Raw genomic sequence first — 17,914 nt, 5'->3', positions numbered from 1 at the left:
GTGCAGTCCTTGACACAAGTCAGCTGCTCTGCCAGGCAGCACATCCTGCTCAGGTTAGAGACCAAAAACCCGACAAGCGAACCTGATTAGAGGATTCACCGAACCGGGGTTGTCAACACACTCTTCCTCACCACTGGCAACCTTCCATCTTTCGTCTTCAATTCAGCGAGCGGATTAGCTCCGGTTTCACGGAGTCGCCATCCCGTAGTTAAGTTGCTCAAGGTTACGATCGGAATCCTTTCACTAGTTGTCCCTAAGCTTTTCGCCATCAAAGAGAAAGGGAGTGAATAATAACTCATATGACAAGCGAACCCGTCGTGTGAGAAGTCATCATTCAAGCGGCCAATCAGCACGTGACCACGTGATGTGAATTCCGCGATTAAGGGATGAGTGGCACTACATTCTAAGTGTTAGTTAACCTTGCTGATCAGCCTTTCGTGGGTGAACAATTCAGTCTTCAACTACTAGCCGGAAGGTTGTAAGTTCAGCCGTACATTGTCTCTCGGCTTTTTTGTACGGACTAGCTTCACTCACAGGGTGTACTTTTAACTGAAAGTTCCTCTGTATTGCGGAGCATGCCACTTGGCATCGACAGACAAAACTGAATCGTTCAACACTTTAAACAGTGAGTAAAGCTACATTCATCTCAATTCAACCTTACGATCAATACATTTTGAAAAAAGCACCCATTTGAAAAGACATGTTACTCGGCTGACCTTCAAAATCACTTTGTCTGGACTGACAGACTGACAGTGAGATCACTGAAGGTTTTTCACGCCTGGTACCATGGCGTGAATATGCAAACAAGTTCAGGACTGTAAGGCAATTTATCGTCAAAAAATCGTTCAGCTGTAGCGCCCTTTTGGTGCCTAGCTGCCATGCCACCACTCAAAGGAAGCACGAGGCTGGGATACAGTCAGTTTGCCCAAACCTAGACAGGGGAAGTCGAGAGGCAGAGGTCGAGTTCGAACCACGGACCTTCCGGTGTTATCTGAGATAGGTTCACTGACAGCTGTGCATTTGTGCATCAATTATTTAAGTTACCGCCTCCAGTGCTCAGCTACCCACCCCGTCCTCCCAAATCATTGGTGAACAAAACTGTGGCAGCTACAACCTCTGTACGACAAGCACGCGGTTCTTACAGCTAAACTGATGACCTGAGGTAGATATTGCCAAGTATCTCACTGGAGAACAGCCAAATGGGCCGATTCAATAAGGTATCCATTGAATTAAAGACGGGTTGAAAACCTGGCAAGATGACGTCTTCTGAAAAGCATATCAAACTCTCACGTTTCTCAAAGTGGAGGGATGAAGTGAGCTGGTGAACAGCAGTACAACCAAACATAAGGTGGTCACGGGAGCGAGTCCGTTCCGAGGACTTCTCCTTTTCGTTCGCATGTATTTTCAGGTCCAGACACAATAACCTTTATATTTCGTGTGCACTGAATGTTGAACATTTTCCTGTTTAAACGTAATAGCCCACGACAGCTCATCAGGTAGGCGCAGTCCCCGAGTTCCTGTCAACCTTATGTTCTGCTGGAAATCAGATTTCACGAATTACACTCATTCGCAAACAAATTTGGTTTTGCGAGAGACTCATATGGGACCTGGCTGAATCTTTTGTCTCTAAGCACCGGGACGCTTCATGCTTCGTTTAGTACGATATTCGAGAGATCGCAAATTTATTGTATAGACGTAATACACTACTCACTGATAGGTTTCCGCTTATTAGCACTTTGTGCGCCATTAAAAAGGCGATGTGCGTCGACTCAGCTGATTTTCACTGAACACTAATCACTGTTCGATCGATCTCATGGCATGAACTTTGAACGAAATTCACCATCTAACATGAATGCCCACATCGCTGTGGAGGAACAAACGATGGAATTTCACACAAATTTGTCATGCTGATACACTCGATCTTTTTCCGCACGTGTGTGTGCCAGTCCTCACGTTTAAGAATGGAGAGTGACGTATCAGTTTTTACTGGTTTTGGTTTCGAATCACGCCACAGATTAGTTTCACACACGTCAAAAAGTAAATTCGATGGTGAAAGTTGATTAACACCGAAAGTCACGTTATTTCAACTCATGATGTAACGCGGCACACTTAACTGCTATCGTATGCGATCCTGACTGATGATCGATAAAACTAAGGAAGAATAAGTTCTAGCCGTTACGAACGACTCTTTAAGGAAGGCTCATTCGCTGACACCATGAGTATTTTGCCACATTTTTGAAACTTTCAACTGACTGAAACAGTTTAGCTCGAAAAGTATCGCCCTTTCAGAGCCCTTAGAAGAACTTGACAGCGGGTAATGCCTCCAAGAGCAAGATATGTTCAGCTTTTGCCAGCGATACTTTTTAATTCACAGACAAGTGGTTGGTAGAACACGTTTTCTTCGTTTTTATGTTTCACACATTCTGTGAAATAGAGGTAAGAAAAACGAACACGTCTTGCTGAAACAACTGATCACATTTGTGCCATACTGTGAGTCAACAAAAATCTATATCAATCAAGCTTAGTAGGAAACCCATAGCACTGGGCAAACGCTGCTCACGTAAGATCGATCAACTGGCGCCATACTAGTTCCGCTGAATATCAACCAATCAGATTGTATGCCCGGAAGTTGTCTACACATCCATTTCAAGGTTACAATTTCAAGGTGATTTCGGCGGGATTCCACGGGTTCCGTACCTTGACTACTCACTGAATGCCATTCTCATTAGAATCATAGAAACTCATCTTTCAATCTGTGTTTTGAACAACTTATTACTCAAACAGGGGAAATTTGAGACGGGTTTAATTTCTGCCAACTAGTCGTGCCCAAGTGAGTGTACTCAGCTTACGTGGCATTCACAGGATAGAATTTTTTGTGAACACCATTTCAGGATATCTGGTGACGAAGTGGTATTGGTTTGATCGATTTTCACCGATAAAACACACACAAAACGCATGACAGCCAGACACTCCTCATTGTCGTTTCGGCATCGGTACCGAGCACCGATCCTTATGATTCCTCTTGTTCTGTCAACAGCCAGGCACATTCCGATTGGTCAATCGTGGACGCAACAAGATCTATCGATTTTTGGTCTTCATACAATGCGAATCGAAGTGATTCACACAGACGTGTGGAATGCGCGACCACGAATAGCATGACATTCCTCTTGATTCGTGCTCGAGTGGAACGAACATTCGTATAATTGTAAAGTCTAAGAATTTTTGCTAATCAGTCTTCAAAAGTAATCTGACAGCTATCACAGGTCGTTGATTTATCTGCGTTAGATAACTCACAGTTGTCGCCATTTAAGCGTCATAAAGGCTGAAAATCGATAGCGGTATCGATCGCTCAGAGCTGTTCTGGTCTTATGCAAATGGTTCAAACGACCGCAAGTGGGACAAAGGCCGCTGTGTCGTGTCGTGTCTTGTGCGCACAACGTCTACTCAGTGCGCAATCAATTTGAGACAGGTGAATGAATGATGCCAGTGGCAACCAGCTTTTTTTCGGAAGCGCATAAATATAACCGATGCATTCGGGGACGCTCAGGCTAGCAAGTTTCACGGTTGTTCACCTAAACGGCGATAGGTATTAACTTCGCGCTTGAGCTCAATAGAAGACATTGTTTTGCGTGATCAACCCACCTCATCACCTTTTACTCTCAGCCTCCGTTTTGTTTTGACCACTACGTCTAACCGCATAGCGAATGTCTCGAATTCGCTCTGAGCATAAAGTATGTAAATCGAGTACTCTGAGCTTCCCCTAGTTTTTAGTTCGCATTACAAACTTGGTGAGTAGTTTTCACTTGAGGTTCCATCCTTTCGGTGACACCAATCTATGCTGAAATATCCGCGAAGCACTGTACAGTCGTTTCTTTCTTGTTTCGAATCACGAATCTTGGAGGCTTCCTACCCGCAACCTTCCGGACAGTGGTTGAACGCCCAACAGTTTGTCGACGAGCGGCTAATACGGCAGTGGCTGCTTAGCTCTCTCTCCTGGAATTTCACCTGGAGGGAGATGGTGCTAGTACGATTTTCATTTTCACGAGCTACTGACTTATTTGGACAGATGTCTTATCTACTTGTTTACCCGTCTTTGTGGAGCATTTGCTAAGTAGGAACCCACGAACTTCAAGTTTTGTCTACCGTCTATTCATAGCAAAGTATGATTCCGACTGCAACTCAGTATTTAGTAAATGAATAAATAACAAATAAATAACCAAACAATAACCTAATTGATAGCCATTAAACCACTGGAAAGAAGCTCGAGAGCTAAGAGGACGTCCGGTTGCCCAAACCCAGATGGAAGTAATCGAACCAGGGACCTTCCGGTAAGAACGTTCGTGCCTTAGCCGTTCAGTACAGTTCCTACCTTGTGGAACAATGCTTGTCCGTGAACAAAACTGTAGAACTTCCGCATGACACGGTTTAAAGCTAGTCAGGAGAAGACCCTCGAATACAATTCATAGATCATCGTAAAAAAATTACAAGTTATGTAGTCCAATTCCGACTGACATTCATAGAAACAACACGAAGCTCACCGAACTATACAGTCGAAGCCACTTGAGGGAAACTCGAACACGTTGGTGATCAAAATCTCGTAAGTGAATTGCAGTTTCATCATCATCATCATCATCCGAATCATCATCGTCGTCATCTTCATCATCATCATCATCATCATCATCATCATCATCATCGTCATCATCATCATCACCATCATCGTCATCTTCATCATCATCATCATTATCATCGATAGCATGACATCAGTGTTCAACACCGATGCTTCACTGTCGTAAAATCACGGAAACCTCAGTGTGAAGAAAAGAATAAAAGTGGAGAAGGAAGGGACATAGTGCTAGCTTACCACAATCATTCCGAGGTGCCTACACCTCCAGGCACTCATTCAGGCAACAAAATTGCTGCTGGTATTGACGAGCAACCATATCTTGCAGTGTCCGTAACCAGGCACAATGGGGACCAGGAGGTCTTCATCCTAGAGGACTAATCGCGCCAGACTTTTCGTAATCTCCTTAATATTCCCTGCCAGGTTGACCAGCTCTCTCCTTCTGCCATGGAAAACTTCAGTCTTTTCGGAAAACGACGGTTCACTATGGACAATGCATGGGTTAATCAACGCAGCTTCTGGCGCTGGACGCATTGTTCGATGGAAGTCCCTTTTGAGGAAGCCAACAAATGTTTTCAAAATGTCTCGTTACGGATTAGACAACACTGGAATGTACCAGTTTTGAGACAGGGTGGTAGAAAATCTGAAGAAATCTCAGTTCTACCACCCGAAGGAACCGCGTCTCACAGCCATACAACAAAACAGCTCATAGTGTAGCTTGACGCACACGTCTCTTGAGATTCATGGGTAAACCATTCTGACGCCATAGGTGTTTCCAATTAGCAAACGCGGATTCGTACATTGACCTCATCTATCACAATACAATCAGAACTTATGCAACTTCCATGATATGTAAAGCGCTCCACAACTTCCAGTATCTCTCCCTGGATTCTAAGTCGCGTGTTCAGTGACTACATGACCTTACACTTTGTGAGTGCAAAGCACATAACAAAGGACGGGATGACTTTGGTCAGTTCATCCAAGAATACTTGCGCCTTTCCCTCCTCTTCGAACATGAGAACGATGTCGTCTGCGTACTCCAGATCGACAAGGCTTGCGTCACAGGCTATTTAAACACCAGGGTTTTGGAGACCTTCCAGCGTTAGTCTCATCATTTCATCGATCACAAATTTAAACACGAATGGGGACAGTGGGCATCCCAGACGGACACCACTTTGTGTCCGTCCTTGGACAGTTCGCCGCATGCTCTCACACATCCGGATGTCTGGGTATACAAAGAACGTGTTAGGTTCACAATCTTCTGGGGCATTCCTTGGCGGGCACGCATGTCAAGAAGAACAGACGGGTCAACCAATGCGCCTTGGAAATCCAGAAAAACTAGAATTGTGGGTCGCTTAAACGCACAGTGTTGTTCTAGCACCTGACCAAGTGTGAGTATTTGGTCACTGGAACCCCGACCAGGCCGAAATCTCGCTTAGTATTCTCGAGCCAGTGTTTCACGAGCCACCGCAATGCGACGAAGCACACGTGACTCCAAGTTTCTCGCCACGGCCGGGTTCAAGAAGATATCCATTTGATTACTACACTGGCTACGGGATCCTTTTTTCTGAAAATACGCACTAGCCGTCTGTTTTTCCCGACGCCTCGAACAACGACTTGGGTGCGTCGATCGATTGGCCCAGTCAGTTGGCGCCACAGACACTTGAAACCCATGACGGGGCTCGCCCTTCTTGGGGTTGTTCAGGCAGAAGTAATCCCCGCGCTTTCCTTCATCCAACCTTACGTTATACTTGAAACTGGAGTTTACTGATTGCTACAAATACACTCGTTTTCACGGAAGACTCAACTGAATCTCTCATCTGTGATGTCTCTATGCAACTCAATGTGTTGCACAAAGGCCGCCTCATGTTCCAATTGATACGATACTCGCGGTCACGTGGCTTAGTTCCTTGACGGAATACTACTCACAAGGCTACTGGAATCTTTTCTGCATATCGTTCTGTGGTCACTTTGACTGAACTGTCTGGGATGTGTGGATATCACGAAGTGAACTGGTTTATTTGAATTCATTCTGTTCACGAAACTTTGGATGTCATGAGGAATTCATTATGCAACTTCATTCCAATACTGTTTTGACGGTCACGAAAAATTACATCAGCTGATTCATCCAAAACGAGAACAAGAAGAAATTTGGTTCACCTCTATTGAGCAGCACGCCTTGGGAGACTTTCTCAGGGTTCTAACCCACGACCGACTGGATGACAGTCGCTACATCTAAGGAAATTTGCGAATTCTGTAATAGCGTTACCAAAAATATGCTTTAAGGGGTGAAGTAGAACAATCCATGCCAGATTCAAAGACGAATAGACATGAGAGGGGCATCTGGGTCCTGAATGACTCTTCTGTGAAAACCAAAGTGGCATGCAGATGAATGTCTCGGTCGAATTTACGAGGATGTTTGAACTTTTCAAAGAAGACATTGCTTTTGTTATTTACATTACGGATTAATAGAAAAGTGGTCTGTAGCGCAAAGGAGTACGGGGTACATGACCAAAATTCCGCAGTTAGCGATGTCCAAACAAGGCAGAGCCTGAGAGTTTGAGAGCTTAATAAGGTTGCACTTGTGCGGAAAATGCACACGTGTTTGTGAATCGCCTCTAAGATGGAATTTGAACAAACACTTGGTTAAAATGAACGCAACTGAATGTGGTGAGTTTTTCCCACGAGTATGTATACGGTAGACAACAGACTTTTGTGTGAACCGTGGGTTGTGGACAGCTATTTTGAGGTCCTGGATCCTTGTGGGCGATGACCAATGCTTTCATGCGACTCCAACGACGTTTCCGGGGCCGCAGATACGCGTCAGGAACTTGCGACTACCATGAGCAAAGTTCAAACGAGGAGACATGCACTCAGTTGAACGCAGCCGAGCATCTTAGGCTTGTTGCAAAACGATTCGACTGCCTGTGCCATAGACAGCATCCAATACGGGTCACATTCAAATTTATCTGGTCTCAATACCAGATCATACAATTCGATGAGACGCTTATCTAAAAAAATGAAATTTGAAAGCTAGGAATATATAAGAACTAGGTTTCCTATACAAAAACTTGCAGTTTGCAGAAATAAGCTCCTGAACAAAATATTGCTATGATTCAGCACGCGCTATACACTATTTGGTGAGGGATAAGCGGCAGGCGAGCCCCAAAATATTCGATCCTATTTTTTAGCGAAATACACTCATTTGGCTTTCTGGGAGATTCACCTGGGACCCAAGCGATTGAATGTGCTGCACCAGGCCGCCGTTTCTACGATATTGGAAATATCGCGAGACATGTATATTCGTAATGCACTACTCATAAGGTTGCTGGAAATTCTTCGACCACCCGCGACCGGTTTAGTTTCGGACTATCGCTGACCTTGAGCTGAAGACTTCTTTTTTGTAAATGAGTGTATTTCGCTAATTTCGTGCAATTTGGCTTCAAGTAAAACATAAGTTTGACGGAAACTCGGGAATTGCACCTACCTGATGAGCCCAAAGTGGAAGGGCGAACCGATCGTGGGCTTTCTAAGAAACTTGAGAAACCTTATGTGTGGTGTGTTATGCTTGCATCCTTTTTTATTTAGGTTTCTGAAAACTCATCAGAAATCTTCAATTGACGAGACCCACTGATTCACAAATCGTTTTACTGACAGATTTATAAAGCTACCTTGTGTTTTAGTCTCTCCTACCACCAAGTCACTTTGGAACTGAGTGTATTTCACCCACTGTTTTCTTGGTTTATCCCTGAAACAACTGTTAAAATTGGTGGAGTATATCCTTACCGGACCATTAGCTTCGGAATGGTTCATCAGTGGTGTAACGGTGATACTACTGATGAAAGTTGCATGCGAGTAGTATGTTTTCTCATAAATCCGCTTTGCATCTCTTGAAAAGTGAGATCTATTATGGAATTTGTGCAGTCGCTTTGTAGCATTTGCTTGGATTTGAGCAAAAGCCAATGAATATCCGGGAAAGTCCAGGAAGGCTCGTTTAAGTAGAAGATGGATATTCAGTTTTGTAAATAAGATGCATATGAGAGTTTTACTCTCCTGTCCACTAGTTTGTTTCGAATAAACAACTCCGCAGCGAAGGCCTTCTTTCTTTCATTCTTAGCTGATTGCCTGGCAAGAGATATATGTAGAGCCTCCGGTAACCGACGGTCGTTTGGTGTTACCTTGAGAGGTGACTTTAAACGAGTCTCAGCCGTTGCTGGTGCGACCCCAGAATACATTTTTGCACAATATCGTCCACCGGCCTCTCATAGTGACTCAGGCAACTTTCCTCCACCAACAAAGGTACTCATCAAGAAGTGAGCGTTCAAATACTCATCATCATCATCATCCTCATCATCATCATCCTCATCGTCATCATCATCATCATCATCGTCATCATCATCGACAGCATGATATCAGTGTTCAACACCGATGCTTCACCGCCGTACAACCATGATTTATTTGAAAGCCTTATTGTAAAGAAAAGAGTATAGGTGGACGAGAAAGGGATTTAGTGCTGGCTTACCACAATCATTCCGAGGCAGATCGCCACCGAGAAATTCAATCAGGTAATCTGGATAGAAATGTACAACAAGATCGCCACCGACATCGGTTGACAGCCATATCTTTTAGTGTCTACAACCAAGCGAAGCGCGGATCACGCGGTCCCCATCCTGGAAAGCGCGTAGAACCGACAGCACCCAAGCGCTTCGTCCAAATACTGTCCGAAATGGGTTTGTCAGCTCGCCACCGTCCTGATCGCGATGCACGTGGACTCACGTTGCCAACAAGGTGACATGTTCGGAGGCCGGAATGCGGCAGTGAGACAAACAGCGGCTCAAAACATCTGAGTCGTTACTATTTAGAAAACGTGAGGGCCGCGCACTTTGAATATTTCGCAATTAAGTCGATAAAACGATCAATAATCTGTCACTCCAAGCATGTTCTCATCCAGAAGAACCAAGAATTATCAAGAAGACAGACTGGTAAGTTAACAACTACACCTGCAACACGAGTTGTTCGTGACACGGAGAGTTGGCAAACGATTTTTTCAAGCTGCCGGATATACATACCCATGAGAGATACTGTGCTTCAGTTTACTGTCTTTAGTACTAATCACCGGGCAATTTTTGCTGCAAACGTGGCTAGCAGAGTATTCCTTTGATGACAAATATTGACTTTTTTTGACAGCGGAAAATCTCCCAGCCTCTCATTCAAACCTAGTGTGAAAGCAACGCACGATTTTTTGAACTCAGCCAATCATGTACGTCTGAGGCCGACAAAAATCCAACGTCCATCCTCAGTCACGGAATCCGCACCAAATGGTCACATGTGCTCATTGTCTCCTCGAGCAGCGAGTTCCACTCATCAGGTGAATTTTATTCCTCGTTTGAGTTACTCATAAATTGTCGGTAGTATGAAGAGATTCGGGAATTCTTGCGGATATTTGTTCTCGCAAAAGAGCGGTGCCTTGCCCTGCCCAAATGCGAGTCAATCAAGACGATTAGCAGCCATTCGTGGCTGAACGGATGAGTTCCCAAACTAGTGGCCGGGATGCCCGTAGGTTCGAGTCTCCTGACTAAGATACGCACTGCCCTGATTCCCAAGGAGGATGGAACAGCTGTAAAGCGGCTTTTCAGCGTAGACCGGTTTCACTTGTTCCGAGTGTCTCAAAGATACACGAAGAACGGTGGAAAGTTGATCAAGTTCGAAGGTAGTCAGCGGTTCGTTTATCATTCACAGGTGTGCAAGTAAAGTTGTACCGGGAAATGCCACGACAAACAGTTATTTGGAGGCCAACTAAAGCGCCCGAGAAAAAATGTCAGACCAGACTGGCTTGCTCACAAATCAGACTTCTTGACACTTTGTTTTCGACTGATAGTTCTCACAAGGATGGCACCGTCTGGACGGCTTCACTTAAACCTTGAGCGAACGAATCGAAACTATGGCACTGGGCGGAAGTACCAATGGCATAGGAAACTTGAGAAGTTTGGACTAAAGTATCTTGTGTCTTGTATAGTGAAATGAGCAGTTCCTCACGAATACAGATTTTTTTAAATGTAGACCTCCAAAACCTTTGGTCTTTTCAAGTTGAGATACAAGAAACAGAAGGTTTGAGCAGAGTAAAAAGTCTATCTGGAGTTTGATGGAGACTTGAGTGCCCGAATTCGAGTCTTCTCCTGAAATACTTGAAAGTATTCGTACTAACCGACAAGGGGTGATGTTTTTGTTGTGAGAGTAAATCTGCAATAGCTGTGTCTGTCATTAAAAACGGTTTTTGCGAACAACCGCAGAATGGTACGCCCAGGGAACAATACAACGCCAAATTGGTTCTGTCATTGAGCTTCGTTCCCAAACTTGCTCTATAATGACTTTCAAATGCTTGCTTCCGACCTGTCGCTTTGACCATACGAGCTAGCTAGGCCGTCTCACAGATAAAAACTTTCTTCCAAGCCGTTGCTACTTTCGTGAAGAATATTTCCACCTGTTTCGAATAATCATCCTCAAAATACAGGATACTCTTGTAAGCATAGGCGGAATTAGATTCACCTAAGGCAGCCGGCGAAGCACTTCCCCGTTTGCAGTTTGCTCCCGAAAGAGCAAGCATGATTTTTGTTCATCCGAGCGTGGAGCTGTAGCGAACCAATCATCGCAAACTCATTGCCGGTTTGTCGGAAGTAGTAATCATACCCAAACTAAGACGGAGAATTCAACCGGACTTGATTGATTAGATATCGATCGGAACCTCGGGTCAAACCCAATTGGTTCACGTGACCGGCTGCACCAAACGGGAGTGTAGGCGTTTCTGCGTTTGATGTACACATCATTGTGCGAGAAGATTCCTCCAAAACTAACGAGTGCGTGACCGACTGGTTCAAACAAGGATGTCAGTGTTTTTATCGATCGTTGCGTAGGTTTATGTGATCAAACCGCACTGTGCATCGGCTTGTCTTGGGGACAAAACACAGAGGAGCTGTTTGGGGGCGGACTTACCAATGACCGTATACGGACATATAAGCTTAGCAAGACGAAACTACCAAACTACTACAGACATAATTTGACACCACACGATGCCACTTGCGGTAACATTGAAGGCAATGGAGCTGAAGGATGGCGCACGATAATTTAGTACTAACCAATGTCCCAGCAATTGACGCGTCTTTCGTTGATGTATGTGAGTAGTTGTCAAATGGAGCGATCCAGTAATCAAGCACTAGTAATCAGCTAGATTATGGGTCTGATAACCTTCATGTCGCACCATTTTGAAGGAATATTGCATGTCTGGAACACTCAGTTCATTAAACTGATTTAAGACACCGGGTGAAGACGGAATGCTGATTGAACCGTATGATGCTTTGTGAATCGTTCAACTGTAACACCCTTTCGGTACCTAGCTGCCATTCCGTCCGAAGGAAGCACGAGGACTGTAATACTGCCAGGTTGCCCAAGCCTACACAGGGGAAGTCGAGAAGCAGAGGTCGGCTTCGAACCACGGACCTTCCGGTCAGCAAATTCGCGCTTTAACCACTTGGGCCATCTCGCCCCCAAGCTTATTATACTTCCCCCGAAGAAGAAACACCCAACGAGAAGGCATCTGGGATCATTGGGATGTTTGTCCTCGAGGGGAGAAACTGTACTCCCTTCCTGGAAGTGAACAATATGAGGAAGAGTTTGCTGTGATTGGAGTTGGAAGTACAAACCCACTGGATTTTGAACAGCTTTTGTCGGATGAAGGTGTAATTTCGTTTGCTTTTGAGAAAAACACGGTGTCTAAGCATAGCTGTCATGTCCTCTGGACAAATGGTGGTCACTTCCACGCCTCCGTCAGTTGAACAGTCCTCGTTCTGTCTTGAAGCAATTGATCTCGTGATTCCTGGTCGGTTGTCCAGAGTTCAAACCTCGCCAAGACCAAGCACAAACGCTGATGATGAGCCCTAATAAGAGCGAAACTCGAATCCAATGTGCCTCGCTTTGGTCTGGACGAGACCGGTTGAACGAGAGTGATGCGGATGTAAAGTCTACTGATCTCTCAACCACCTAAAACCAAATGTGGATGAAGTTGAAAATGTCTTGATAGGCTTGCGCGCAATTCCAAGCTGGTTGTAGATCGAGCAGAAAGGCAGAGTCCTCAAACATATCAGTCAGTTTAGACCGTTCCCCTTAGTCTATTCGGTTCATCTTTCAACTGAAATTGACAGCTTTGTAGGGAGAATGAGAGCAAGAGTTTGCATGAAATTATATTTACGATATATGTAAGAGGCGGGCTTTTGAGAATAGCTTTAGGCTTTTGGAACTTAGTAGATGGAGTAATTCACACCTGGTGCCCACAGCTAGCAATGGTAAGATGATAGCTGTGTGAGTCACCGGTGGTTCTATCAAGGAACTTATGAAAGCCCACCCGGTATGTTTGTCGACAGTACCGTATGTTTTGTGTGACGGTGGCGACTTTTCAAATTACCGGATGAATAGTGATCATTTACCAGAAATGAATGAAATTCGCTGATGAATTCTCAAATTCCGTCAAATGCTTACCGGATGATGAGCTGGTTAAATCACCAAAAAGCTGTCTATCGAACGGCACTTCAGCTAAAATGAAGACAGAACAATGTCCCTTATCAGGAAAGTATACAAATTTGGTTTTGCGAGAGACTCATCTGGAACTCAGCTGAATCTCTCGTTCAGGATGATGGGCGGTCGAAGGATTTTCAGCAACCTTGTGAGTAGTGTACCACGTCCAAACGATGTCACTTCTTACTGACTTGTATGTGTAACAATTTTTTGCAAAATGTGCGTGGTAGCCCCTCCGCCCCGAAAAATTCCAACGATGAAACTAGTCAACCACAAGAAGTCCATCTTTGAGTGCTCATAATCTGCTCCCCGAAAAGCCATTTAACCTCTCTCCTGAGCCAATTTTGAACAATACGAGTTATGAGATGCAAGGCAAAGTACCGATGGTTTCTAAAGTTTTTTGTACCTGATTGAGTGAGGGCGGAGGTGACTCAAGTGATTGGAGTGCGAATTTACTGACCGGAAGGTCCATGGTTCGAATCCGACCTCCGCCTCTCGACTTCCCCTGTCTAGGCAAGGGCGACCCGGCAGGATCCTTGGGCAACCTGGCAGGATCCCAGCCCCCGTGCTTCCTTCGGGTAGCATGGCAGCTAGGCACCGGAAAGGTGTTACAGATGAGAGAGAAAGATAGTGATGTACCCCCGAACAAACGATGTCAAACTAAAATATTGCAAAAAAACAGTTACATCATGATTCCAATGTCTTATGGGGCTTCTATAGTATCGCACATCAGTGGTTCTATTGGCAACCGAGGACACCTGTGTTGAACTACCACTTGAACTCGAGCTAATTTTAGGCTGACGAACACATCTGGCAAAAATGATTTAGTAGACACAAATGACGTCATGAGCTTCTAGTCAGTTGACCGAAGAACTAGGCGAACTTCGTTCGAAACGTCAACCGGAATAGGACGGGGAGGTTACGAGTCCTCGACGAGTTGTACCCACGGCTCAAAATCACCATAAACAAGGGCTGAAGCAAATTTTTATCAAGACGTATCTCGTTCTCACTATCCCCGCAACAAAATGTGCCCACCCCGCGTGGGTCCAGACAGCCCCTGTTCTGTTGATAGTTTGACTACAGGAAAGCAACCGTCCAAATGACTGTTACCCGGAAGAGTCTGTAAATGTCAAAAAAACTGGAGATGTTCCGAGTTGTCGGAAGTACATTTCAATCCGATGTATGCTCCCCAATGAACTGAGCTAAACTTCACTTCACAAAAGTGTGTCTACCTTAAAACCAGTCGCTAACTATTTCGGAATGTCTTGTTGCTAGTTAGTAGCAATGTCACTTTTTTCACATTGCTATTCAATTCTCACAAAGCACCATATATTTAGGGCGAGTGTAGTTGCCTCCGTAATAGTTCGGCCACACGGCCGCACGCTGTCCTTATTTGAACCAATTACGTTAAGATAGAATGAATTCATCACGTGACCCCATGTGAGAAGCGAGCTGCGAATGGATAAGCCGCCTGATGCTATCCAATATATAAGTAACACTGCTTTCGTTTAGTTCACCTTAGAATCATTGCAAGAAGACGAAGTTTGCGGGTTTTCGGCATTTTATATTATCAGGAAGGTCAGCGTGCTGACAGCAACCACTGAATGCCCGGAATCTACGGCGACTCTCAGCTCCGCTGGGTGTTGACCAGACAGACAACGCCCCCTCAATATGCAGCGCGTCACAGCCTTTCATCAAACCCAGACAGCGCGAGTCAGCGTTGGTCAAGGTCAAACAACGCCCCCGCAATATGCAGCGCGCCACAGCCTCGTACCAAGGCCAGACCGCGTGCGTCAGCATTGGGCCAAGTCCAGACAGTGTCCTGAGACTCGTTGGTTTTCGCAGTCGCACACAGTCACGCTCTCGCACCCGCTTGTTCAGAACATGACTGTTGTGTTCCATTCTGTGGGTCTTTTTGCGGCACTAGGCACTGGAGCGGGTCAGCAGTCAGATACAACAGATTGGCGAATCAGCAAATATAAGTATAACCTATATATTGTTTTGTCAGCCCAGAAGTCATTTTTTGAGTTTCCACTTGCCCCGTTTTCATCAAATAGTCAGTCGTCTGATTCAAGTGGCAAGGCATGCGGCAGCCTTGTTGTACAGTGCTTCTCAGATGGAATTTGAAGCACGAATCCTTCCAGTTTAACCACGAAAAAGAGAAGCTGGGTAGTTTTATCAATGCGCCATGCATTCCAATTATTAGTGACACATTTTGTCCAAAACTTTTGAAACAAGACCATGAGAAAATAGCAGAACCTGAGCAGAGACTTGCAAGTGGTGAAGAATGTCCATCGATGCAACCCCGGGGGAGGGAGAGAGTAAGACGGCCCAGCCATAGGTGGTTCCCCCAGTATTGATTTAGTCAGTGTCGTGTAAAAGCAAATGACTGCCGGAGTTTTCATAAAGGAAACTATTCACAAGGTTACTGAAAACTCTTCGACAGCAACCTTGTGAGTAGTTTCCTTTATGAAAATATACTGCGATATCTCGAATATCGTGCCAACTGAATCATGAGTGTGTAATCTGAAAACTATCGATCGACTGCAGATCCGCTCCCAGTAGGCCTTGTGGCTCTGTTTCAGCAGGCACCTCGGATGTGCTGCTTGGTTTTCGGTCTGTTTGTACGGCTTAGCAGTTGGTTGCAAACGTTCCACCGATATTTGAGGTGACATCGTCAGTGCAGGGTTCAGTGGGGTTCGATTGATTAGAACTGCATTCCTGATGTGGCCTATGTAACGGGGTCATTGCCGTCTTCCAGATGGGGGCGCTGAGACATTGTCAGACATGGCCCAGTCGCGCCCTGAATGGCGCTCATGCAGCCAAGTTGTTGCCCTAAATGCATAGCTCCCATCTAAATCCCCTCACTTGACAGTCCACTGACAGTGCTGTATTTACGCACGAATTTATCAGCTTTCGCCTCCAATGCGAAGCTATCTACCCCATCTCCTCGATTCATCGGTGAACGAAACTGTGGCTTTTACAACCAAAGTAAGACAAGTTCTTACAGCTGACAATGACGATGATGATGGTGATCAGATAACTCTGAATGAACTTTACTCCACTTTGGAAAGAAGGGAAACAGGCGATTTGGAAGAGCATTGCTTGCCTGCTGTCACAATACGTCAACTTTGGGGTATTCGCGGCAATTCCAGATACATTTTCTGCATTATTAATGAACCGTTCAATCACAAATAAAGGACTGGAGGGTGGTGTCTTCCTCAATACTGAGGAAGCAGTCTTGTCGATGGACGAATGTACCTACAGTTGCCTCACAATCAAACACAATTTCGTGAGGGTTTGGTCTCGTTTAATTTTTGCTTTCTAAAACACGATGATGTGCGTTCTGTCGGCCTCCGACTGGTTCCGATGTATCATTGATCTTGACGAATCAACAGCATTTTCATGTGATGACAGTCATCTTCAGCACGTGACTGAGCCCTACCAACTTTCTCATCTGCCTGATTGAACACGAAACTATGGCGGTGTTGTGTCTGTATCGGTCCCTTGGCTTCCTGCTCCGCCCACTATGGTATATCGAAAGGCACGGTAGCTCTAGACAGCCCTTTATGGAGACAAAGGAAAATTATTACAACTGTATTTATAGTGTAGTCACAGAGTGTTCCACAAGGTCGTGCCAGAATCTCCGTGTGTGGGGTGAGAAGCGTCGAGTCAAAGATGTTTGACTCGGATTGGCTAGCATTCTGACCAATCAGGGCCTGCCTTCGTTTGGCCCGTCTTCTGCACGTGACATATCCGTCCAAATCATGTGATGTTCGGTTATTAGGGATGGCTGGCCTCCTGACAGGTGTTTCGAATCATTAGATGTAACCTGGTGGACAAGTCCTGACTGATGAAACTGCTGAATTTTTCCGGGAAAACCCATTGATTCCCGTATATCAGATGGTTATTCCTGACGATTTTCCCCATTTCCCTGACAGCTCTGGAAAGGAACAAGATTTCGTTTTTCGAATGTGAGGATTTCCTATCATAGGCAAACTGGGTTTGTAGTTGCCAAAGGTAGTTTCTTTTATTCATTCACCTTTCTGCTCCTTGGAGGGTCCTTTTACGAAATTCCTCCATTTCAAAATCAAAAAGTACATTCTTGGCAGCACGTTCGAAAAATCAATCCACACAGTTGTGTTTTTACATGGATCGAGTGTCTTTTGCTATAAAACAAAATAAAATTCGTAGCGGTTTTCAGATTCCAAAAACCGGTTCAAAATCTGTACGTGAAAGCTGATCGAATAAATCACGTGTTTTTGGTGCCAGTTTTTCACACAGGTTGACCAGTAACCGGTACCGCCGGTGCCACTAAGTTTGCTTCAGGCTTGCGGTGCAGATTCTCCTGGATGGGTGAACGAAATTCACAAACAGCCAGCGATTGAAAATAGCCGGCGTTTTCGTTTGATGTATGGCCTCGCTCTGTAGACACGCAAACCAGTCAGCTTCTGTTGGTCTTGAATCTCGGATGTTTTGCACAAATCCTCGGATGTACAGGTCGGATAAAAGTTAAGCATGTCACAAAAAACAGTGTGAATAACGGCAACACCCATTGATCGGTTATCATGCCTGAGAACATCACAAACGAGAGATTCAGCTGGGTTCCAGGTGAGTCTCCCGAAAAAAAACCAAACTAGTTTGCAGATGAGTGTATATTCGCCAATTTCGTGCAATTTGGTTTCAAGTAGAACATAAGGTTGACGGGAACCCGGGGACTGCGCCTAC

The 17,914-nt window shown here is 45.0% G+C and overlaps 1 protein-coding gene across 1 annotated transcript in view; it reads left to right on the top strand.

The window, feature by feature from the left end:
* The window catches only part of T265_06541 (hypothetical protein), a gene marked incomplete at both ends in the record, with an annotated part of 6,037 nt that extends 699 nt beyond the window's left edge, over window positions 1–5,338 (top strand). Inside the window, 4 exon segments of the mRNA XM_009171837.1 lie at window positions 768–984; window positions 1,001–1,118; window positions 4,754–4,954; window positions 5,045–5,338. Of these exon segments, the coding sequence (XP_009170101.1) occupies window positions 768–984; window positions 1,001–1,118; window positions 4,754–4,954; window positions 5,045–5,338 (830 nt within the window).
* Between the last annotated feature and the right edge of the window lie 12,576 nt (window positions 5,339–17,914).

This window comes from Opisthorchis viverrini (genome assembly GCF_000715545.1).
Source record: "Opisthorchis viverrini unplaced genomic scaffold opera_v5_136, whole genome shotgun sequence".
NCBI classification, from domain to species: domain Eukaryota; kingdom Metazoa; phylum Platyhelminthes; class Trematoda; order Opisthorchiida; family Opisthorchiidae; genus Opisthorchis; species Opisthorchis viverrini.
The sequence above is the reverse complement of the archived record's forward strand: the minus strand, read 5'-3'. Positions and strand labels throughout refer to the sequence as shown.